Source organism: Osmerus mordax, chromosome 7, assembly GCF_038355195.1.
Source record: "Osmerus mordax isolate fOsmMor3 chromosome 7, fOsmMor3.pri, whole genome shotgun sequence".
In the NCBI taxonomy this organism is placed as follows: Eukaryota; Metazoa; Chordata; class Actinopteri; order Osmeriformes; family Osmeridae; genus Osmerus; species Osmerus mordax.
The window spans coordinates 20,313,892-20,338,897 of NC_090056.1; the positions used below are offsets into that span (position 1 = coordinate 20,313,892).

The 25,006-nt window shown below is 52.6% G+C and overlaps 1 protein-coding gene across 1 annotated transcript in view; it reads left to right on the top strand.

The window, feature by feature from the left end:
- LOC136945526 (plexin-A1-like) overlaps positions 1 to 25,006 on the top strand; it is a gene marked incomplete at its 5' end in the record, with an annotated part of 74,049 nt that overhangs the window by 31,800 nt on the left and 17,243 nt on the right. The window contains 9 exon segments of the mRNA XM_067239411.1: positions 3,895 to 3,995; positions 4,711 to 4,834; positions 6,113 to 6,266; positions 6,518 to 6,617; positions 9,489 to 9,603; positions 16,197 to 16,397; positions 21,712 to 21,808; positions 23,567 to 23,757; positions 23,891 to 24,003. Of these exon segments, the coding sequence (XP_067095512.1) occupies positions 3,895 to 3,995; positions 4,711 to 4,834; positions 6,113 to 6,266; positions 6,518 to 6,617; positions 9,489 to 9,603; positions 16,197 to 16,397; positions 21,712 to 21,808; positions 23,567 to 23,757; positions 23,891 to 24,003 (1,196 nt within the window).

The window sequence follows — 25,006 nt, forward strand, 5'->3', positions numbered from 1 at the left end:
TAAATACACATATACACACATATAAATACACACACACACACACAGATACATACACACATATACACACAGATAAATACACACACACACACAGATACATACACACAATCACACACAAACATATAGACTCATACACATTCACAGAAACGCACACACCTTTATAAAGACTCTCCCATGTGCTGTAATTGATGAATATGAATATGGTCCATATGGGCCACCGTACTGGACTTCTTTGCTCTGGGGGATGCTGTACTTCCTGCTCATGCATTTGAATCTGACAGCTTTATTTAGAGATAGCAATAGCAGCCAGGGAGATCACATGTCTCCATTAAGGCCACATCCTCTCCTGGGTCCTAGCCTACTGTACTGAACTGGATCTCACACACACACCCGCATGCACAAACACACACACATGCACAAACACACACACACCCGCATGCACAAACACACACACATGCACAAACACACACACATGCACAAACTCACACACACCCGCATGCACAAAACACACACACACACACATGCACAAACACACACACATGCACAAACACACACACCCACATGCACAAACACACACACCCACATGCACAAACACATACACACCCGCATGCACAAACACACACACCCACAGCTTGAGTCTTTTCATCAATAGAACTTCTCCTCTCTCTTTCTTCTCTTCCACCTCCTCCTCTTTCCCTCTCCTCCTCCTCAGTAGAGGACGTTGACTGTGTGTATTTGAGACTCTTTAGAGAGGAAGTGAGGTGTAATTGATATAAATGGATCTGATTGGAGAAGCTCTGACACAGGAAATGACCATGTTCGATCACTGGCAGAGATGTTAAACGAGAATATATCTCTCTCTCTGTCTCTCTCTGTCTCTCTCTCTCTTTCGCATGCTCTTTCTCTGAAAGGGTTTTCATGATGACTCAGAACAGCTTGTCTGGGTTTTCTCCACTCTGAGAGGAAGAGGGGGAAAGAGAGGGGTGAGGAGAGAAGAGAGGAGAGAGAAGAGAGGAGTGAGAAGAGAGGAGTGAGGGAGAAGAGAGGAGTGAGGAGAGAGGAGTGAGGAGAAGAGAGGAGTGAGGAGAGAGGAGTGAGGAGAGAGGAGTGAGGAGAAGAGAGGAGTGAGGAGAAGAGAGGAGTGAGGAGAAGAGAGGAGTGAGGAGTGAGGAGAGAGGAGTGAGGAGAGAGGAGTGAGGAGAGAGGAGTGAGGAGAGAGGGGTGAGGAGAGAGGAGTGAGGAGAGAGGAGTGAGAAGAGAGGGGTGAGGAGAGGAGAGGAGAGAGGAGTGAGAAGAGAGGAGTGAGGAGTGAGGAGAGAGGAGTGACAAGAGAGGGGGTGGGGAAATGTAATTGGTTCAAAGAGTTCTCTTTTTTCTCCGCCTCCCACTATTCAGGGAGAGAATGATGGTAGACCTGAGGTCAACTCTCCCTCTCCCTCCCTCCCTCCCTCCCTCCTGCCCTCTCTCTCCCTCCCTTTCTGCCAGCATACTGAGCCCCACCCTGGCTCTGCTTGGCCCAGGACTACATTAAGCTGCCTGCAACTCTGGCAAGAACCAGATTTCAGTTAGCCCTGGATTTATACATGGAGATGAGAGGGAGAGGGAGAGGGAGAGAGAGAGAGAGAGAGAGAGAGGAGAGAGAGAGAGAGAGAGGATTGGTGCTCAGTAATTGAACATGTTAATTTTCTCTCTGCTCCAATCAGATCTTGTGTAGTTTTCCCCCCTCCAGACACACAGGGTCATGTGACCCTGCTGCTTCATGTCCAGGTCAGGTCATGTGACCTGGTGTAGAGCAGGAAGTACGTGCGAGTGTTAATATGCAAGAGTGTGGTCTCCATGGTGATGTAATAGCTGTCTGATGGTGTCCATGGCGATGTAATGACTGTCTGATGGTCGGTCTGTATTGATCCAGATCCAGCACAGACGCAGCACTGGTGTCAGCACTACAGGATAACCCAGGGAGGGGGAGGGAGGGGTTAAAAGAGGGAGAAAAAGGAAGGAAAGGAAAGAGGAAGAGAGCTAGAGAGAGTGTGTGCGTGTGTGTGTGTCTATATAGGTTTGTGCGTGTGTGTGTGTTCCTCTGATCTGATGTCTAAAGGATGGATCAGCTGACTGATCTGATTTGGAAAGCGGACGTCTTATTATAGTTGAGCAGATCAGCGTGACTCGGGTTAGGAGCAGGAAGTGGTGTGTGTGGTGTGTGTTGGTACTTGTGGGTGTGGGGTGTGTGTGGTTGGTGTGTGTGTTTAAGATATGCTGAGAACCGTGACAGATGATCTTTCGCTGACAGTGACAGTGATATAGTCTACACTATCATTTACTGTGCTCTGTTCATTCTGTCTGGCCCTCTATCTCCCCCCCCCTCTCTATCTCTCCCTCTGTCTTCCTCTCTCTCTCTCTCTCTCTCTCAATCTCAATCTTCCAATTTTCTCTCTGTCCCTAACATTCTCTCCCTATCTCTATCTCTATTCCATTCTTTCTCACTATCTTTTTCTCTGTCTTTTCTTTGCTTACCTCCAGGAATGAAATGCAATTGCAAGAGTGCGTTTCTGTACAGCTGCTGTTGTGGTTGTGATGTGGTTGTGTGTTAAGTCAGGAAACTACATCACAGCTAATACAACTTGATTCAAGGCTCAGCGTGAATGACTCGACGTTCACCCCGTGAGTCATTCACGGGATGGGATGAGAGAGGAATGGTGAGAGGGATGAGGAGAGGAGAGAGGGATGAGGAGAGGAGAGGGGATGAGGAGAGGAGAGGAGGGGATGAGGAGAGGAGAGGGGATGAGGAAAGGAGAGCGGGGATGAGGAAAGGAGAGAGGGATGAGGGAGGATAAGAGAGGAGGAGAGGGAAGAGGAGAGCATCTGGTATTGAAAGGTTTGTGGTGAAATGAGGCCTGGTCTTTATTTGTTTGGCGACCAGAACAATGGCCTACTCTCCTGGGGATTGTGTGTGTGTGTGTGTGTGTGTGTGTGTGTGTGTGTGTGTGTGTGTGTCGGCTGGCTCTGCTTCTAGAAGGATCCATCCATCAAAGTATTCTGCTATGATAGCACATTCCTAATGGCTCAGCTGGGCCAATTACTGCAGCTGATGCCAAGCCACTCCCACACATGTGGAATGAAATATCAGACGCAATTACATCTGTGGGTTTCTATATCTCCTTCTGCCATCCCTCCAGTTCTCCACCCCTCTCTCTCCACCCTGCCTCTCTCCTCTCCCTCCACCCCCTGCCTCTCTCCCCTCCCTCCACCCCTGCCTCTCTCCCCCTCCCTCCACCCCCGCCTCTCTCCCTCCCTCCACCCCTCTCTCCACCCCCTGCCTCTCTCCCTCCCTCCACCCCCGCCTCTATCTCTTTGCCTTCCATGTGTCTACGTCTATCCTTCCATCCTCACCCCTCCCTCCCTCTCCCCACCCTCCCTCTCTCAGTTCAGATCCATCATCTCCTATAGGCTCTGTGGTAGGATTAGCACTGCCACTAGATGCTGTTACCTGGTGTGTGTGTGTGTGTGTTTACTCTGGGAACCTAGTCTAGTTGCAGAGTCTGTTCTCTCTCCTCTGATCCTTCAGTCAGCTGAGAGGAGGAACTGTGGTCAAAGCTTCAGGCACCACAAACCTTCCATGGCCAACACACACACACGTATGCAGTACACACCACACGACACAAACTTACACGCACGCATCGCTCCAAAATAGCTGTTCTGCTGGTGTTAGCCGGAGGCGGTCAGCATTGCAAGAACGTCTGTCTGTCCATCCATCTGTCACCCCTAGGAGGGGGGGGGGGGGGGGGGGGGGTTCGAGAGAGTTGTGGATGAATAAATATGAGGGTGGACATAACCTAGACAACACCAGACCCCAAGATCTAGTGAATAACACTTTTTATTGTGTGTGTGTGTGTGTAGGTGAGCAGAGTGCCAGTGGAGAGCTGTGAACAGTATACCTCCTGCAGCTTCTGTCTGGGTTCTGGAGATCCTCACTGTGGCTGGTGTGTCCTGCACAACCTGTAAGTACACACACGCACCACACACACGCACCACACACACGCACCACACACACGCACCACACACACGCACCACACACAACACACGCACCACACACACGCACCACACACACGCACCACACACACGCACCACACACACGCACCACACACACGCACCACACGCACCACACACACGCACCACACACACACACGCACCACACACACACACGCACCACACACACACACGCACCACACACACGCACCACACACACACACACGCACCACACACACGCACCACACACACGCACCACACACACGCACCACACACACACACGCACCACACACACACACGCACCACACACACGCACCACACACACGCACCACACACACGCACCACACACACGCACCACACACACGCACCACACACAGTTTGGGATAAACTTGAGTCACCAAATCTTACCTCTCTCAACCCCCCCCCCCCCTCCCTCCCTCATCCCCACCCTCCCTCCCTCATCCCCCCCTCCCTCCGTCATCCCCCCCCCCCCCCCTCCCTCCCTCACTCCCCCCCTCCGTCATCCCCCCCCTCCCTCCCTCACCCCCCCCCCCCTCACCCCGCTCCCTCATCCCCCCTCTCCCTCCCTCCCTCATCCCCCCCCCTCTCCCTCCCTCCCTCATCCCCCCCCCCTCCCCCCCTCCCTCATCCCCCCTCTCCCTCCCTCCCCTCCCCCCCCCCCCCCAGGTGCTCCAGGAGAGACTCTTGTCAGCGGGCGGAGGAGCCACAGAGGTTTGCCTCCAGGGTGGAGCAGTGTGTCCGCCTCTCCGTCCAGCCTGCCAACGTGTCTGTCACCATGTCTGAAGTCCAGGTGTGTGTGTGTGTGTGTGTGTGTGTGTGTGCAGGTGTGTGTGTGTGTGTGTAGGTGTGTGTGTGTGTGTGTGTAGGTGTGTGTGTGTGTGTGTGTGGGTGTGTGTAGGTGTGTGTGTGTGTGTGCAGGGCTCAAATTAACGTCGTCCTGGAGGCTATGAAAGATGTCTGAGACAGTTCAACACAGAATAGCAAACCTATTTTCGAAAAGAAATCTGAAATATATTTGAAAATATATTTTCAACCTTTAGAAACTTTTTGTCAAAAATATTTTTTGACCTTTAGAAACTTTTTCACAAACATTTATTCAACCATTAGAAAACTTTTTTCACACTGTGAAAGGAGAGGAGGAGAGGGGATGAAAACAGACAAGCTGAAAACAGAGTAGCGTAAAGCATAGTAGAGTACAGTAGATTTTAGTAGAGCCATCATCAAGTATAGCCTGGTTCTGCTCTCTTACGTACTTCCGCTCAATTTTCATTCTGCTTCTGTTCTGTGTCTTGGCTTGAGGTATATTGGTCAGATGTCTCCGGTAAACTTTTTACCGGTCCAATCAGCGAACAGAGGGAGTGGCTGAGAACGATGACGTTGATGTAGTGCGCTAGTTTGTGTTGTAGTTCCGTAATGGAGGCAGAGAAAGATGTGAGCGAAGCCATTCGGTCCGTTGTGGCAACGCTGCCGTATATCCAGAAGTTAAAGCCGGAGCAAGAACAATCTTTGATCCCCACGGGGTTTGTTAGATTTTCCAGCTAGCTCCGTTAGTGGTGAAGGAGTTGGCTAAGGCGAACGCTAGCGATTGGTTATGCCAGATCCAGAGTGGCTCTGGGCAGACACAATAGTTTTAAACTTCAACAGAGTACCCGCCTTCAAGGAAGTTAACGCTTGTCAATGGAGCGAGGCCAGACTCTCTGTACAAATGCAATGTACGAGAGTCTGGTTAGGACCAGGCTACATCAAGTACTCATCAATGATGCAAACCTATTTTTTAAAACAAATCGCTAATATATTTTCAACCTTTTGAAACTTTTTTTTGCAAATCTTTTTCAAACTCTAGAACCCCTTTCTTCAAAACCGTTTTTAAATTTATTTTTAATTTTATTTTTTAATTTGTGTAATTACATGTGTCATCAATGCTCACATTTTCTAACTCTTCTCCCTCTCCTCCCCTCTCCCCCCATCCTCCTCCCCTCTCCTCCCCTCTCCCCCATCCTCCTCCCCCATCCCCTCCTCCCCTCTCCTCCCCCCTCCTCTCCTCCCCTCTCCTCTTCCCCTCCTGTAGTTGGTGCTGCAGACCCAGAATGTTCCTAACCTCTCAGCGGGGGTGAACTGCTCCTTCCAGGACTTCACAGAGACGGAGGGTCAGGTGTTTGGGGGGCGTGTGTACTGCCTGTCCCCCAGCATCCGGGATGTGGCCCCCTTCACCAGGGACCACGGTGAGGCGCACGCACACACACACACACACAACATTCCTATTACAACATTTAGGATACAAAAGGTTTTTCTTCGTGTTAAAATATTCTTTTTTACATTCACATTAGAATGTTGAGGTTGGAATGTTCCGTTTAGAATTTGTCAGATAGATGTTTCAAGTTAGAACGTTCGGATTAGAGTGTTCAGGTTCATTCACGTTAACACAGTCCCTAGAATGGCGTTGTCATGTGCATCCATGGTGCCTGTTTCCTAGGTGATAAGCGTGTGGTGAAGCTGTATCTGAAGTCTAAGGAGACAGGGATGAAGTTCGCTAGTGTGGACTTTGTCTTCTACAACTGCACCGTGCACCAGTCGTGAGTCCTCCTGCCCCCTCACTGCTGTGTGTGTGTGTGTGTCTGTGTGTGTGATGAGATCAGAATCTTAATGTCATTTCCTTAATGACTTGGAGCTCCTCTGATGTCACTGATAATTTTTTACCATCCTGAGTTATGTCTCCTCAAATCTGGGATCTCTCTCTTTAACTGTCTCTCTCTCTTGAACTGTCTCTCTCTTTAACTGTCTCTCTCTCTTTAACTGTCTCTCTCTCTCTTCCTCCTCTCTCTCCTCTCCTGGAGAACACTTGGACATCCTATCATCAAAGCCTGTCGTACTGCCAATAATCCTGTGTGTATGTGTGTGTGTGTCAGGGTGTGTGTGTGTCAGGGTGTGTGTGTGTCAGGGTGTGTGTCAGGGTGTGTGTGTGTCAGGGTGTGTGTGTGTGTGTGTCAGGTGTGTGTGTGTGTGTGTCAGGGTGTGTGTGTGTGTGTGTGTGTGTGTGTGTGTGTGTCAGGGTGTGTGTGTACCCACATCACAGTAGAATATTCCCCACAGCATGCTGCTAGTGTGGCAGCACCCACACACTCCCCCATGTGACCCCTGACCCAGGAGTGCGTGGGCTGACAGACAGCCAGGACACAGCCACACGCGCTGTTCTCTCTCTCACACACACACACTCTGACACACACACACACACACTCTCTCTCTCACACACACACTCTCTCTCTCACACACACACACTCTCTCTCTCACACACACACACTCTCTCTCACACACACACACTCTCACACACACACACACTCTCACGCACACACACTCTGACACACACACTCTCACACACACACACTCTGACACACACACACTCTCACACACACACACACACTCTGACACACACACACACTCTGACGCACACACTCTCACACACAAACACACTGTCACACTAGTACACTCACACGCACACTCTGACACACAAACGCACTGTCACACAAATACACTCACTCACACACACACTCTCACACTCACACACACATCCTCTCTCACACACACACACACACATAGTGGGTGGGCTTGGACACCAGTAGGTCTGACCCAGCTATGTACACTGCCAGCAGGGATGGTACATGCTTAACAGTAGAACAGGACTGGACTTATTATATGATTGTACCATTATATGTGTGTGTGCGTGTGAGAGAGATTGTGAGTGTGTGTGTTTTAGAGTGTGTGTTTACTGTACTTGTATGATTATATTAGAGCTGCTTCGAAGAGAGAATGTCATGGTGTAATTGTGGTTTGGAGAGGGCTGAATGCATTTATTATGGAGAGGGAGGAGAGGGAGGGAAGGGATAGGGAGGGAGAGAGGAAGAAATAGAGAGAGAGACTGATAGAGAGAGAGATTGTGTCCATTGTGTGATATAATGTGTGCGCGCTGCTAAAAGGTTAGCCCTTCTGTCTGTCCACAATACTCATTTTCATCTGAAAAGCATTAATACATGCAGGCCTGAGTTCTGTGCAGAGAACCACTTATGGAGGTTGGGGGGGGGGGGAGGAGGGGGCAGCCTGAGCCCCCTCCCCCAGGACAGGCTCTCGCTGCCAGGCTGGAGGCTCACCGTGGGTCCAGGCTCTCCAGCGGGCCTAGCCGGCCACCCACTCAGTGTGCTCTGTGTGGGAGGGGGTCCAGTTGGAGTTGCCCCAGAGACACGGACCAAACTGCTCACATACACGGACAAACATCATGCTCCTGTGGCCCCATGGTCTGCTTGGTAATCAGCTAGGTTCAAAGGTCACACTCCATCTAACACAGATTTATTAGGATCAGTAGTCTGGAGGGAGAGGAAGAACTACAATTCCCAATAACGCCCATTCCTTAGCAGTTAACACACCAGTCTCTCTAGGGGTGGATGGAGAGAGAGGGTGGAGAGAATGAGAAAGAGAGAGAGAGAGGGAGGGAGAGTGAGGCAGAGAGAGGGAGGGAGAGTGAGGCAGAGAGAGGGAGGGAGAGACAGAGGGAGGGAGAGTGAGGCAGAGAGCGGGAGGGAGAGTGAGGTCGAGAGAGGGAGGGAGAGTGGGGCAGAGAGAGGGAGGGAGAGTGAGGCAGAGAGAGGGAGGGAGAGTGAGGCAGAGAGAGGGAGGGAGAGTGAGGCAGAGAGAGGGAGGGAGAGTGAGGCAGAGAGAGGGAGGGAGAGTGGGGCAGAGAGAGGGAGGGAGAGTGAGGTAGAGAGAGGGAGGGAGAGACAGAGGGAGGAGAGTGAGGCAGAGAAAGGGAGGGAGGGAGAGTGAGGTAGAGACAGAAAGAGTGAGGTGGAGAGGGAGGTAGAAAGAGGGAGGGAGAGACAGACAGACAGAGTGAGGGAGAGTGAGGTAGAGGGAGGGAGGTAGAGAGTGAGGGAGGGAGAGGGAGGGAGAGAGAGACAGAGATAGATGATAGAGGGAAGAGGGCCAGACACAGGCAAGTGTTTATTTAGAACAAAGTGAAGCAGTGGTGAGGAGCCTTCTTCTCGCCCTGTCGCCATAACAACCTTGCAGGTCTGCTAATCAGTGTTCCGTCCTGCTCGGAACTCTGGGTAAAGGAGTTTTTGGGAAAAGGCTTATCTTTGTCCTGCAGGGTGTTTCAATGTAAGCTTCAGCAGTACCCTGTCTTCTTTCCTATTCTCTCTTTTTACTCTCTACTCCACTCTCTTCTCTCCTCCTTTCTCCTCCCCTCCTCTCTCCTCCTTTCTCCCCATTTCCTTACTTGTCTTCTTTCTACGGCGTTTAACATCATTTTTCTCATAAGGTGAAGCTACTGATCTAACCTTAAATAAATACTAAATAATACCATAAATCTCTCTCTCTCTCTCTCTCTCTCTCTCTCTCTCTCTCTCTCTCTCTCTCTCTGTGTCTCGCCCCCCTCTCTCCTCCACCCCCCTCAGGTGTCTGTCCTGTGTGAATGCTGACTTCCCGTGTCACTGGTGTAAGTACCGCCACATGTGCACCCAGAACGCCAACGACTGCTCCTTCCAGGAGGGCCGGGTCAACACGTCGGAGGTGAGAACACACACACTCACACACACACACTCATACACACACTCACACACACTCACTCACACACACACACACACAATTTTCTGTCTGATGTGTCAGAGCCCTTTGACTACATCCATGATGGGTGTGTGTGGGTGTGTGTGTGTGTGTGTGTGTAGCAGCTGTTTACACCTGTTGGCAGCTCGTAAGAACAGGCTTGGTTGAATGAGGATGGTAATTATGTGGTTCTGCAGCTGCAAATGCTACATTAGCATGAAAACCCATATCTCTCTACTCTGCCTCTCTCTCTGTCCACAGCGCTCTCATGTTGTACATACACACCTCATCTACACAATAACAGGTGGATGTAATGTGTGCCCCTCAAAGCACATGTCAACACAGACCCTCTAATCCCAGTTTCACTGTGGAGAACTCTCCTCCTCTCTTCCTGTACTCCTCTATTTCCCCCCTCCTCATCCTCCCCCCCCTCCATTCCTCTCATCCTCCTCTCCTCTCTTCCTGTACTCCTCTATTTCCCCCCTCCTCATCCTCCCCCCCTCCATTCCTCTCATCCTCCTCTCCTCTCTTCCTGTACTCCTATTTTCCCCCTCCTAATGCTCCCCCCCTCCATTCCTCTCATCCTCCTCTCCTCTCTTCCTGTACTCCTCTATTTCCCCTCCCCTCTCCTCTATTTCCCCCCTTCTCTCCTCTCCTTCCCCCCCTCCTCCTCTCCCCTCTCCTCTCATCCTCCTCCTCCTCTCCTCTCCCCTCCCCTCTCCTCCTCTTCTCTTACTGGCTCTTTGGATCTGGAGCACCAATATGGAGGTAGACCTGGAGGGGTTGGTCACACACCCACACACACCACATGAGCTACATGGTGAGTGTGTGTGTCCTGGCTGTGAGCAGGCTAGGGGGGAGGGGGTGTGTGTGTCTTATCTCTAGCTCTGCAACACCTTCTCTGATGTTGCCTGCTCACAGCCTGCTCAGAGCCGGAGCATTATTTGTGGGTTTTAATTGGTCAGGAGGTATCCTGCTCCAATCCAATTACCCATGAGCCTTTATCTCTCTGGAGGAGCATGGAGACCACACTGATGCTGCTGAGCTGCACACGCACACACACACGCACACACACACACGCACACACACGCACGCACACACACACGCGCGCACGCACACACACTGTTTCTCTCCTCTTCACTTTCTTACACATACACAAGGTTTCTCAGCTCTCATGTCTTTCACTGTCTGCCTTTGTTTCTCTCTACACCCGCCCCTCCCCCTTCCTCCCCCTTCCTACCCCCACCCCTCCTACCCCCACCCCTCCTCCCCCCACCCCTCCCCCTTCCTCCCCCCACCCCTCCCCCTTCCCCCCCCCTAAGCCCTGCTGAGAGCAGAGATGACAGGACTAATCAGACACAACTGGCATGTCTTCCTATGAGGGGGGCATCAAAGACCCCTCTGTGTGTGTCTCACTGTTTGTTCCTTTGTGTGTGTGTGGGTGTGTGTGTGTGTGTGTTGGGGGGTTGATTTGAAAGATTGGAGTGTTGAAGACTGAAAAAAGACTTGATTTGATGCAACACATCTATAAACACCAGGCCAGGCCAGACCAGATGAAAAACACCTTTGAAATACTTTCAGATTTTTGATAGATCTCATTTGTATGTGACAATAGTTTGCTACTTAACATGATTATACCTCTAATAGAAACAATACAGCAGTACAGGAGATATCAGCAAGCCAGGTGAGAATAGAAGTATAGTGCCACATATTAGACATGTGGTGCTGTATCTAAATGGATGGCAGCTCACACAGGGTAAACATCACATGACAGCTGAGCAGGCTGAACATGTGGAGGTGATTCACCCCTGAGAAAGGGATCAAGAACCGCCAGGTGGCTGAGCGGTTAGGGAATCGGGCTAGTAATCTGAAGGTTGCCAATTCGATTCCCCCGCCATGCCAAATGATGTTGTGTCCTTGGGCAAGGCACTTCACCCTACTTGCCTCAGGGGAATGTCCCTGTACTTACTGTAAGTCGCTCTGGATAAGAGTGTCTGCTAAATGACTAATTGTAAATTGTAAGAACCAGAGGACAAACAGAGCACGCGAACCCAACAAACAAACTCAAGCACTCAAACAAAGGAACAAATATTAGTGTCTGTGTGAAAGTGTCTGTTCATGTTGAGATCCTGCTGTGTTGTGGTTGAGTTGGGAGGTTTTGGGGTGGTGGTGTGAGGGGGGAGATGTGGTTGAGTTGGGAGGTTTTGGGGTGGTGGTGTGAGGGGGGAGATGTGGTTGAGTTGGGAGGTTTTGGGGTGGTGGTGTGAGGGGGGAGATGTGGTTGAGTTGGGAGGTTTTGGGGTGGTGGTGTGAGGGGGGAGATGTGGTTGAGTTGGGAGGTTTTGGGGTGGTGGTGTGAGGGGGGAGATGTGGTTGAGTTGGGAGGTTTTGGGGTGGTGGTGTGAGGGGGGAGATGTGGTTGAGTTGGGAGGTTTTGGGGTGGTGGTGTGAGGGGGGAGATGTGGTTGAGTTGGGAGGTTTTGGGGTGGTGGTGTGAGGGAGGAGATGTGGTTGAGTTGGGAGGTTTTGGGGTGGTGGTGTGAGGGGGGAGATGTGGTTGAGTTGGGAGGTTTTGGGGTGGTGGTGTGAGGGGGGAGATGTGGTTGAGTTGGGAGGTTTTGGGGTGGTGGTGTGAGGGAGGAGATGAGGTTGAGTTGGGAGGTTTTGGGGTGGTGATGTGAGGGAGGAGATGCGGTGACAGAGGTGGTTCAAAGACAGAGCGAGATGTTGGTTTCTACAACATTGGTTTGTTGGTTGGTGTTTCTACAATGGTGTTTCTTGGGTGCTGTTTTTGGAATGGTGTTTCTGGAGTTGAGTTTGTGGGGTGATTTCTCACAAGGTGTGAGACCTGCCATGATCAGACAGCCCTCCAAGCTCCACAGACCCCCTCTCTCTCTCTCTGTCTCGCTCGCTCTCGCTCGCTCTCTCTCTCTCTCTCGCTGTCTCACTCTCTCGCTGTCTCACTCTCTCGCTCTCTCTCTCGCTGTCTCTCTCTCTCTCGCTGTCTCTCGCTTTCTCTCTCTCTCGCTCTCTCTCTCTCGCTGTCTCTCTCTCGCTCTCTCTCTCGCTGTCTCTCTCCTCTCTCGCTCTCTCCCCTGTGTCCTCCTGCCCCAGACTCCCTCTCTCACTCACACTCCCCTATCCCAGACAGACAGACCCTCTCTCTCACACACACACACACACACCTCCTGCAACTCTAACCCCGTGTCCCCCCTGAGGAAAACACCAATCCCATCAGCTCACCCTCTTTCATCCTCTCATCTATCCATCATCTCATCCCTCCATCCCCAGAGCCTGCTCCCTCCTGTGGCTGTCTGGGGCTGTCCTCCCCTGGGAGTCTGGGGAGCAGGCTGGGCCTGGCACCATGCTTACCCACCTCACGCTGCACCTGCCCAGGCCTGCAGCCCCACGACTCCCCCCTGCCATGGAGCTAGCTGGAGGCCTGAAGCACTGACTGTGTTAAAGCTTCATAGCCTTCTCTCTGGGTGGCTTTTAGTTTAATGGCGTGAGGGAGAGAGGGGGAGAGAAAGAGAGAGAGAGAGAGAGAGAGAGAGAGAGGATAGATATATAAGAAGACAGGATAGGGAGGAGGGAAAGGAGGGTGACCTGTGTTGTTATGCAGGTAACATCAGATAGTTATTATCTTTAAATATACAACATACAGCACACAGACACACACAGACAGACAGACACACACAGACACACACAGACAGACACAGAGACCTGACCTGTTGGAGAGTGTCTGTAGAGAGATGCACAGCACACAGACAGACAGACACAGAGACCTGACCTGTTAGAGAGTGTCTGTAGAGAGATGTACAGCACACAGACAGACACAGAGACCTGACCTGTTGGAGAGTGTCTGTAGAGAGATGTACAGGGACGGACACAAGCAGACGATCACAGATTGAGATCACTCTTGAGTGTCTCAAGAGAGATGTATCATCACACCAGCACAACCCCCTCATCTCACTCAGTGTGTGTGTGTGTGTGTGTGTGTGTGTGTGTGTCATGGCCGATCCTGCTCTCTGCTCAGCTTGCTTCACTTCACTGGACTGTAACGTTACTCCATATCACCCTGCAGACCTCTCCACTCCTCCCCCCTCCTCTCCACTCCTCCCCCCCTCCTCTCCACTCCTCCCCCTCCTCTCCTCCCCTCTCCTCCCCATTCAATCTAGATCCATCTCTCTTTCTCACATTCATCCCGCTCTCCCCATGTGTTTGTTTGTTTTCTGAGTTTATCGTTCCAAGACTGCGGCCCACGCAATCATCAGTGCCAGCTGGGAGAGAGGGGGAGACAGGGAGAGAGGGAGAGAGGGGGAGAGGGAGAGAGGGAGAGAGGGAGAGAGGGAGAGAGGGAGAGAGGGGGAGAGGGGGAGAGATTTGATTTGATGATTCGATTTGAGGTCTTTATTGGTCAGTCTAACCTGGCAGGTACCCACCAGTTCCAGCAGCTACTGAATCCCCCTGATGCAGGACCTTAGACAGGAGACCCCTCACTGCCTCACTGCCTAACCTGCCTCACTGCCTAACCTGCCACACTGCCTAACCTGCCTCACTGCGTAACCTGCCTCACTGCCTAACCTGCCTCACTGCCTAACCTGCCTCACTGCCTAACCTGTCTCACTGCGTAACCTGCCTCACTGCCTAACCTGCCTCACTGCCTAACCTGCCTCACCGCGTAACCTGCCTCACTGCCTAACCTGCCTCACTGCCTAACCTGCCACACTGCCTAACCTGCCTCACTGCCTAACCTGCCACACTGCATAACCTGCCTCACTGCCTAACCTGCCTCACTGCCTAACCTGCCACACTGCCTAACCTGCCACACTGCCTAACCTGCCTCACTGCTTAACCTGCCTCACTGCCTAACCTGCCACACTGCCTGACCTGCCTCACTGCCTAACCTGCTACACTGCCTAACCTGCCTCACTGCCTAACCTGTCTCACTGCTTAACCTGCCTCACTGCCTAACCTGTCTCACTGCTTAACCTGCCTCACTGCCTAACCTGCCTCACTGCGTAACCTCACCACGACCAGCCCCAACAACAGCTTCTGTGTCGTCCATTTTGGCAACTTTACCTGCCCAATTAAATCATTCAGGAGACATGATCTCCTCTTCTGCTGCACTGTGTACCTGGGTCCCTCAATAAAGAGTAACAAGGAAAACTCCCACCCGAGCCTCACACACCAGCCCTGCCTCACACACCAGCCCTGCCTCACACACCAGCCCTGCCTCACACACCATCCCTGCCTCACACACCATCCCTGCCTCACACACCAGCCCTGCTTCACACACCAGCCCTGCCTCACACACCAGCCCTGCCTCACTTACCAGCCCTGCCTCACACACCAGCCCTGCCTCACACACCAGCCCTGCCTCACACACCAGCCCTGCCTGAAGCAGGCTTTGTCACCTCGGCCACCGGCTGAAAGGATGTCCTCTTCCAGAGCAGACTTCCTGCCCCAGAGCAGGATCAGTGATGTCCTCTTCCAGAGCAGACTTCCTGCCCAGAGCAGGATCAGTGATGTCCTCTTCCAGAGCAGACTTCCTGCCCTGAGCATGATCAGTGATGTCCTCTTCCAGAGCAGACTTCCTGCCCAGAGCAGGATCAGTGATGTCCTCTTCCAGAGCAGACTTCCTGCCCTGAGCATGATCAGTGATGTCCTCTTCCAGAGCAGACTTCCTGCCCAGAGCAGGATCAGTGATGTCCTCTTTCAGAGCAGACTTCCTGCCCAGAGCAGGATCAGTGATGTCCTCTTCCAGAGCAGACTTCCTGCCCAGAGCAGGATCAGTGATGTCCTCTTCCAGAGCAGACTTCCTGCCCAGAGCAGGATCAGTGATGTCCTCTTCCAGAGCAGACTTCCTGCCCAGAGCAGGATCAGTGATGTCACGAGTGTGCTGATGACAGGGAGAGAGGAGGAGAGACAGACAGAAGGATGGAGAGAGAGACAGAGGGTGAGAGAGAGAGAGAGAGAGAGACAGAGGGAGCGAGGGCGAGATACACAGAGGGTGAGCGAGAGAGAGAAAGAGACAGAGGGAGCGAGGGAGGGATCAGTGATGTTGGCAAAGCTGGTGTGTTCTGTGCCAACACCAGAGGGGCATGACTGAGACTGAGCTAAACACACAACAAACTGGCATGAGGGAGGGAGGGAGGAGTAGTGATGGAAAGAAGGTTGTGTATGTGTGTATGCACGTGTTTACAAAACATTGTGTTTCTGCAAATAACATCCTTCCTACATCCTCATCCAACTCTTCCCTCATCCCCCCCTCACATCTCCACTCTCCCACACCTCCCTCCCCCCCCCCTCATCTCTCCCTCCCCCCACACCTCCTGCTCCCCTCTCCTCCCCCCACCCTCATCTCTCCCTCCCCCCCACACCTCTCTCCCTCTCCCCCCCCCCTCATCTCCCCCTCCCCTCTTCCCTCTTCTTAGGGATGTAACCTCCTGACTCTCATCCCCACTTCCATAAACGAGTGTGTGACCGCTGTAAATGTATCTGACTCTGCCTCCCCTCTCGTCCCTCCTCTCTCGTCCCTCCCCTCCCCCCTCCTCCAGGAGTGCCCCCAGCTCCTGCCCTCCCCCCAGATCTACGTGCCGGTGGGCAGCCTGCGGCCAATCACGCTGCTGGCCAGGAACCTGCCCCAGCCCCAGTCAGCCCAGAGGAACTACCAGTGTGTGTTCCTGATCCAGGGCAGCTTCCACACTGTGCCCGCTCTGCGCTTCAACAGCTCCAGCATCCAGTGTCAGAAGAGCACGGTAAGAAGAGGAGGAGGACGAGGACACGTGTGTGTGTGTCTGCCAGCCGCTGGAACAGCTGTCAGTCCTGATAGACACACACACACAGCTGTCAGTCCGTACAGAGACCTGCTCACGCCCACGGTCCAATCAGAGCTGCCTAATTATAGCCATTAGGAGCTAGTTAGCGTGGCGTGTTCTTAGTATGTTAGCATGCTGTGTGATTAGCGTGTTAGCGGCACGGCTGGGTTAGCATGTCTTTATGGGAATGGCCCTTAGTGTGTGTGTGTGGGGACACACACACACACACAGTCCTTTGCATCAGTGAAGATGAGTGACATCCTGCAGGTGTGATTTCCCTCCCAGGTTAAAGAGCTCTAATCACCTGTTTTGTACAATTCTTTACAAACATATTCTAATGTGGCCTTCTCCCATCTCTCTCATCCTGTCCTCCCGGAGAGAGAGGGAGGGAGGGAGGGAGGGAGGGAGGGAGGGAGGGAGGGAGGGAGGGATTCTGGCCCGTTCCTGTGTTTGTCTGTGTGTGTGTGTGTGCTTGTGTGTGTGTGTGTGTGTGTGCGTGCTTGCATGAGTGTGTGTGTGTGTCTGTTATACAGCCCCCCATGGACTGGCCTGTCAGGTGGTTGAGATAGCAGCCAATTACAGCGCAGCACCGCAGATAAAATGATGATGAATTGCAGTGGAGTCCAGGAGAGACAGGCAGACCCAGGAGATAGAGGGATGAGGAGGTGAGAGAGAGGAGAGAGAGGAGAGAGCAGAGAGAGACAGAAAGAAAGAGGGAGACGAGAGAGAGAAAGAGAGAGAGGCAGGCAGACCCAGGAGATAGAGGGATGAGGAGGTGAGAGAGAGGAGAGAGACGGAGAGAGACAGAAAGAGAGAGGGAGACGAGAGAGAGAAAGAGAGAGAGGCAGGCAGACCCAGGAGATAGAGGGATGAGGAGGGAGGATAGCAAGAGAGGAGAGAGAGACATGAGGCAGGCTTCAGTGATTCAGAGAAGGAGGGAGGAGAGAGGTTGAAGAATCATAAAGAGATAGAGGTGCTCGGATGGAGAAAAGAAAAGGATGAGAAAGAAAGAAAATAATTAAAAGTAACTTTTCAGTTGAGTGATGTGGGCTGAGACTGTCGACAGCCAATAACGAGGCTCGCTCTAGTCTCTTTAGTCCAATCAGTGTGCTCGCTTCACTTACCAGTGAAACTTGCTCAATTTTTTCTCTCAGCAACACACACACTCACACGCACACACAACAAACTCACACGTACACATGCCGCAGACTCTCTTTCTCACACACACAACACATACTGACTCTATTTCTCCCTCACACAGACACACGCACACACACACACACAGGACACACACACACAGGGGACACACACACAAAGGGACACACACTCTCTCTCACACACACCACAGCCCTGGCTTCATGGAGATGCTTCATGGAGATGCTTCATGGAGATGCTTCATGGAGATGCTTCATGGAGATGCTTCATGGAGATGCTTCATGGAGATGCTTCATGGAGATGCTTCATGGAGATGCTTCATGGAGATGCATCATGGAGATGCTTCATGGAGATGCTTCATGGAGATGCTTCATGGAGATGCTTCATGGAGATGCTTCATGGAGATGCTTCATGGAGATGCATCATGGAGATGCTTCATGGAGATGCTTCATGGAGATGCATCATGGAGATGCTTCATGGAGATGCTTCATGGAGATGCATCATGGAGATGTGTGTATCCAGCTGGAGGACTGAAGACGCCAGCATCAGCACCCTGGCTGGTCCTGCTGCTGCATGATTAATGATGCACACACACACACAAATGCACACACACACGCACCCACACGCACACACACACACACACACACACACACAAATGCACACACACACGCACCCACACGCACACACACACACACACCCACACACATGCACACACACCCGCACACACACACACGCACCCACACACACCCGCACACACACACATGCACACACACCTGCACACACACACATGCACACACAGACATATATACTGTATACTGTATAGGCACACAGATACACACACATACAGTACACAGTACACACACAGGGATACACACACACACACTGTATACAGTACATGCACACAGATACACACAGACACAGCACACAGTAGCCACACACACATATGTTTGTGTGTGTGTGCTGTGTTGCAGCAGGCTGTGTTGCAGCAGGCTGTGTTTGGGGTGAGAAGCAGCTTAATTAGGTTGACTGAAGACATGTCTGAAGCTTCCTCTGTAGTAGCTCTAATTAGAACAAAGCATGCTGTCTACACACACACGCACACAGACAGAAGGAGGGGGCATGCTGTCTACACACAGAGAGAGAAGGAGGGGGAGAGAGGAAGAAACTGGAACTGGAAGAGAGATAGAAAGGAGTCGAGGAGGAAAGAAACCACAGAACAAGTTCTCCTCTCCACGTTCCTGTCCCTGGAAGGAGAGGAGGAGAGGACAGCGGAGAGATTGTGCTCTTAGTCACTATGTCAGGGAGGCAGGAGGCGGCTAGAGGAAGAGAGGAAGACAGGCAGGAGAGAGAGGTGAGGCAGGGGAGAGAGGTGAGCAGGGGAGAGAGGTGAGCAGGGGAGAGAGGTTAGGCAGGGGAGAGAGCTGAGCAGGGGAGAGAGGTGAGCAGGGGAGAGAGGTGAGGCAGGGGAGAGAGGTGAGGCAGGGGAGAGAGGTGAGGCAGGGGAGAGAGGTGAGGCAGGGGAGAGAGGTGAGCAGGGGAGAGAGGTGAGGCAGGGGAGAGAGGTGAGGCAGGGGAGAGAGGTGAGGCGGGAGGAGGGAGGTGGAGAAGAGAAGTGTGAACTTAAGTCTCTAGTCTGCTGAAGGAGGGAGGGGGAGGAGAGGGGGGAGGAGAGGAGAGGGGGGGAGAGGGAGGTGTGTGTCTCCAGTCTGCTGGGTTATTTTAAGGCTGGGGTCCTGGTGTTCCTGCTATCCCTTCAACATGACTAATTATACCAGGCTGACCCACACACACACACACTCACACTTATGTTCTCACTATCTACAGATGCTAGGTTTTGTTAACATAGGCATTTTCCATCCATGCAGACACGGGATATCCAGCTGCTCACACACACACACACACTCCTCCCTGTATGGGTAACCTGGAACATGCTCTCCCAGGAGGGCGCACTCAGAGCGAGGGGGAGCGAGAGAGAGAGAGAGAGAGAGAGAGAGAGAGAGAGAGAGAGAGAGAGAGAAGTGAGGGATGGGGAGATAAAGGAGTGTGTGTTGTAATGAGGTCAGGGACGGGCTTCTGCTCACCTTGTGTGTGCGCTTGTAGGTGTAGGGGTGTCCATGTGTGTGGAGGGATGTGTGTGGAGGGGTGTGTGTGGAGGGGTGTGTGTGTGTGTGGGTAGGGGTGTGTGTGGAGGTGTGTGTGTGGAGGGGTGTGTGTGTGGAGGGGTGTGTGTGTGTGGAGGGGTGTGTGTGTGTGTGGGTAGGGGTGTGTGTGTGGGTAGGGGTGTGTGTGTGTGTCTCACCTTGTGCTGGCGTTGCTCTCTTTCAGCTCCCTGGGGTGACTAGGGGGTACCGCCAATTAATTACCCCGGCAGCGAAGTGTGTGTGTTTAAGTGTAGCGTCATGCGAGCTTGTGTGTGTGTGTCTTTGTAAGTCGGTCTGTGTATGTGTGTGTGTATCTGCATGTGAGCTCGATTATTCACACCTCCAGCGCTATGAGCTCCAGGCCCAGACAGGGGGTGTAGGCAGAGCGGCTGCCCCAGGAGGAGAGCTCCTCCCTGGGGAGACACCAGGCCCGGGGCTGCTGGGAGGATGGATTGGGGATCATGGTGCAGACTCGGCTGTCGGGGTACGGAGAGAGAGGAGGCCCAAACGTCATCAGTCTTTACAAACCAGAGGAGCATTCATCAACACTTTACACTGAGTTACACTTTACACTGTTACACATTACACTGAGTTACACATTACACTGAGTTACACATTACACTGAGTTACACATTACACTGAGTTACACTTTACACTGAGTTACACTTTACACTGAGTTACACATTACACTGAGTTACACATTACACTGAGTTACACTTTACACTGAGTTACACTTTACACTGAGTTACACTTTACACTGAGTTACACTTTACACTGAGTTACACTTTACACTGAGTTACACATTACACTGAGTTACACATTACACTGAGTTACACTTTACACTGAGTTACACTTTACACTGAGTTACACTTTACACTGAGTTACACTTTACACTGAGTTACACATTACACTGAGTTACACATTACACTGAGTTACACTTTACACTGAGTTACACTTTACACTGAGTTACACATTAGCCGCCATGTAACTGCATAGCAAGACTTGCAGTGGTGACATTGTAGTAAGAGAGGAACTATAGAACAGAGTGTTTAGTGGTATAAGATGTTTCACAAGTGTTCTGCTTCCATGGTTCTAGATGCTGAGTTCTGGTTCCCTGGTTCTAGATGGTTCTAGATAGGGGAGGTAAAGTTCTCTTGACATGGTGTGATTGGCTGGTGAACACAGGCCCTATGAATAAGGAATTATGTGGTACCTACGTGTGTGTGTGAGTTGCAGGGTTGTGTGTTGTGGGTGTTTTGGGGGCTGTGTGTGTGTGTGTGTGTTTGTGTGTGTGTAATCGGACTAGTTAAAGTTTAATACAGACCCACTACTTACTGGACTGGTGTCTATAGCCCTTCCACATGAATGATGTATGAGACGAGCTGTGTGTGTATATGTGTGTGTGTGTGTGTATATGTGTGTGCATGCATGCATGCAGGCGAAGCCCCCAAACGAGGGGTGTCATGGAACAAATTGAAAATGCCAGTTTCACTTAATCCTCCTTCCTCCCTTCCTCTCATCTTCATCACCCTCTCTTCCTCCTCCTCTTCCTCCCTCTAACTTGCCACTTAACTAACGTTAAAATGAACTCTCCTGTCTTCCCATTGCATTCCACATTTCCATCTCTCTTCCACTGCTTCACTGCTCACAGATAGGGTTGTTATTATATTTATTGTTAGCTGAGATGGATATATAGAACGTGCTAGGAATATCTATTTATATCTCTCTATTTATGTCTCTCTCTCTCTCCATCTCTCTCCATCTCTATCTCTCTCTCTATCTCTCTCTCTTCATCTCTCTCTCTGTCTCTCTCCATCTCTCTCTCCATCTCTAACTCTTCATCTCTCTCTCTCTCTTTCTTCATCTCTCTCTGTCTCTCTCCATCTCTATCTCTTCATCTCTCTCTCTCTCTCTCTCTCTCTCTCTCTCTCTCTCTCTCTGTCTCTCTTTCTCTCCAGTATGACTATGAGGGAAGTGACATCAGTGACCTCCCAGTCGACTTATCAGTGGTTTGGAACGGCAACTTTGTCATCGACAACCCCTTCAACATCCAAGGTACAGTACAACCCCTCCTCTTCTCTTTTCTCCCCCTCCCTTCATTACTGCCACCAGTAATGAACCCTGTCTTCCCTCATTTCCCTCTCCTCCCTCCCCTCTCCCCCCTCCCCTCTCCTCCCTCCCCTCTCCCCCCTCCCCTCCCTCTCTCCCTCCCCTCGCCCCCCTCGCCTCCCTCTCCTCCCTCCCCTCTCCTCTCCTCCCTCTCCTCCCTCCTCCCTCCCTCCCTCCTCCCCTCTCCTCCCCTCTCCTCCCTCCCCTCCCTCCCCCCCCTCTCCTCCCTACCTCTCCTCCCTCCCTCCCCTCTCCCCCTCCCTCCCTCTCCCCTCTCCCCCCTCCCCTCCTCCCCTCCCCTCTCCCCTCTCCCCCCTCCCCCTCCCTCCCTCTCCCCTCTCCCCCTCCTCCCTCCCTCCCCTCTCCCCCTCCCCTCCCCTCTCCCTCTCCCCCCTCCCCCCTCCCTCCCCTCTCCTCCCTCCCCTCTCCTCCCTCCCTCTCCCCCTCCCCCCTCCCCTCCCCTCCCCTCTCCTCCCTCCCCCTCCCCCCTCCCCTCCCCTCTCCCCTCTCCCCCTCCCCTCCTCCCTCCCCTCTCCCCCCTCCCCTCCCCTCCCTCTCCCCTCTCCTCCCCTCTTCCCCCCTCCCCTCCCCTCTCCCCCTCCCCCCCCTCTCCTCCCTCCCCCTCCCCTCCCCTCTCCCTCTCCTCCCCTCTTCCCCCTCCCCTCCCCTCTCCCCCCTCCCCTCCCCTCTCCTCCCTCCCCTCCCCTCTCCTCCCCTCTCCTCCCTCCCCTCTCCCCCCTCCTCTCCCCTCTCCCCCCTCTCCTCCCTCTCCTCCCTCCCCTCTCCCCCCTCCTCTCCCCTCTCCCCCCTCTCCTCCTCTCCTCCCTCCCCTCCCTCTCTCCCCTCTCCTCCCCTCCCCTCTCCCCTCTCCTCTCCCCTCTCCCCTCTCCCCCCTCTCCCCTCCCCCCTGTTATCTCTGTGAGGCTGAGTGCCTGGCCATGTCTTTTCTTCACCCTGCTGTCCACAGGAGATGTATTATGTAATTAAATCATTCATTTGGTTCTCTTTAATTAACGTGGCTCTACTTTAAAGCTTATCCGTGGCCAATCAGATTAGTGCTGAGGCCGTGGCGGATGGATATGCTGCTCCTTTGATGTCCCGAGGCTGTTAACTAGTGCCCAGCTGGGCTGTCTGTCTGGGTCTGCCTCCCTCCTCCCTCCCTCCCTCCTCCCTCTCTTTCTCTCTCTCTCACTCCTCTCACACTCCTCTCTCTCTCTCTCTCTCTCTCTCTCTCTGTCTCCCACTTCTGTCTCTCTCTCACCCTCCCTTCCTAATTTCTCCCTCACTCTCCCAATCCATCTTTATCTAAATATAGATTTCTCTATTTCTCTCCCCTCTTTTCTCACCATATCTTTCTATTTCCCCTCTCACCTTTCCCCCCCCCCTTCTCACTTTTCTGTTCCTCCACCCCTCCCCCGTTCTCTGTTCACCCATGATGTCTGTTGGTCTCACATGTCTCTGCCTCCAGCTCACCTGTATAAGTGTGTCTGCCTCCAGCTCACCTGTATAAGTGTGTCTGCCTCCAGCTCACCTGTATAAGTGTGTCTGCCTCCAGCTCACCTGTATAAGTGTCTCTGCCTCCAGCTCACCTGTATAAGTGTGTCTCTGCCTCCAGCTCACCTGTATAAGTGTGTCTCTACCTCCAGCTCACCTGTATAAGTGTCTCTGCCTCCAGCTCACCTGTATAAGTGTCTCTGCCTCCAGCTCACCTGTATAAGTGCCGTGCTCTGCGGGGCAGCTGTGGGATGTGTCTGAAGGCCGACCCCAGGTTCGAGTGTGGCTGGTGTGTCCAGGAGAGGAAGTGCTCTCTGCGGCAGGAGTGCTCCCCACCTGACAGCACCTGGATGCACGCCACCGCCGGGAACAGCCGCTGCACTCACCCCAAGATCACCAAGGTGACGGGGGGGGGGAAGGGGAGGGAGGGGGTGGGTGTGTTTGTGGGGAGGGGTGTGTGTGTGTCTAGAACACACTGAGTAAACTGTATAGTGATAAACAGATAGTTGTAGCATGCTGGTGTAGTGTGTCTAGAGCAGTATCTTGCCCAGCACTCGGCTAGTGGAGGAGGAAGCAGGAAGCAAGGAAGCAGGAAGCAAGGAAGCAGGAAGCAAGGCTGGAGCTGTCAACACACGCCCTCTGATCAAGCACTCCCTCCCTCTCTCTCCTTCTCTCTCCCCCTCCAGCCCTCTATTTCACCTTCTCTCTCCCTCTCTCTTTCATTGTATTTGACTGGCTTTCACTTTCAGTTTGTAATAAAGTTTATATTTGTACTTCAAATTCACCTCTCTCTCCCTCCCTCCACCTCTCCCTCCCTCCACCTCTCCCTCCCTCCCTCCACCTCTCCTCCCTCCCTCCACCTCTCCCTCCCTCCACATCTCCCTCCCTCCACCTCTCCCTCCCTCCACCTCTCCCTCCCTCCACCTCTCCCTCCCTCCACCTCTCCCTCCCTCCACCTCTCCCTCCCTCCACCTCTACCTCCCTCCACCTCTCCTTCCCTCCCTCTCTGTCGGTCTCGGAGGATAGTGATGATGTGTTTCTATTAAAACTCAGGACCTTGACTGTGCCCTTGTTAACTGAGCTTCTGTCTTACTGCATGTTACATCAACCAAGAGAGAGAGACACCAGAGGCAGGGGGAGGGAGAGAGACACCAGAGAGAGAGACACCAGAGGTAGGGGAGGGAGAGAGACACCAGAGAGAGAGACACCAGAGGAGAAGGAGAGAGGTGGAGAAGGAGAAAGGATGGGATAACGTTTGTTGATAGTGGACTCCAGACCCAACACTTACACTGACTTCTGACTCAACATAACTTCTCACTTTCTCCTACTGACCTCTCATGATCTTCTATGAACACCCCTCTCTCTGTTTCTCTCTGCCTCTCCCTCCCTCCCTCTCTATCTCTCTCCCTCCCCCTCTCTCTCTCTCTCTCTCTCTCTCTCTCTCCACTCCCCTCTCTCTCTCTCTCTCTCCCTCCCTCTCTCCCCCTCTCTCTCTGCCTCTCTCCCCCCTCTCTCTCTCCCTCCCTCTCCCTCCCTCTGTCTCTCTCTCTCTGCCTCTCTCTCCCTCCCCCTCTCTCTCCGCCTCTCTTTTTCCCTCTCTCTTATCCGTCCTCTTCATTCTAGGCTTCATCGGTATGAGACACATGTTCA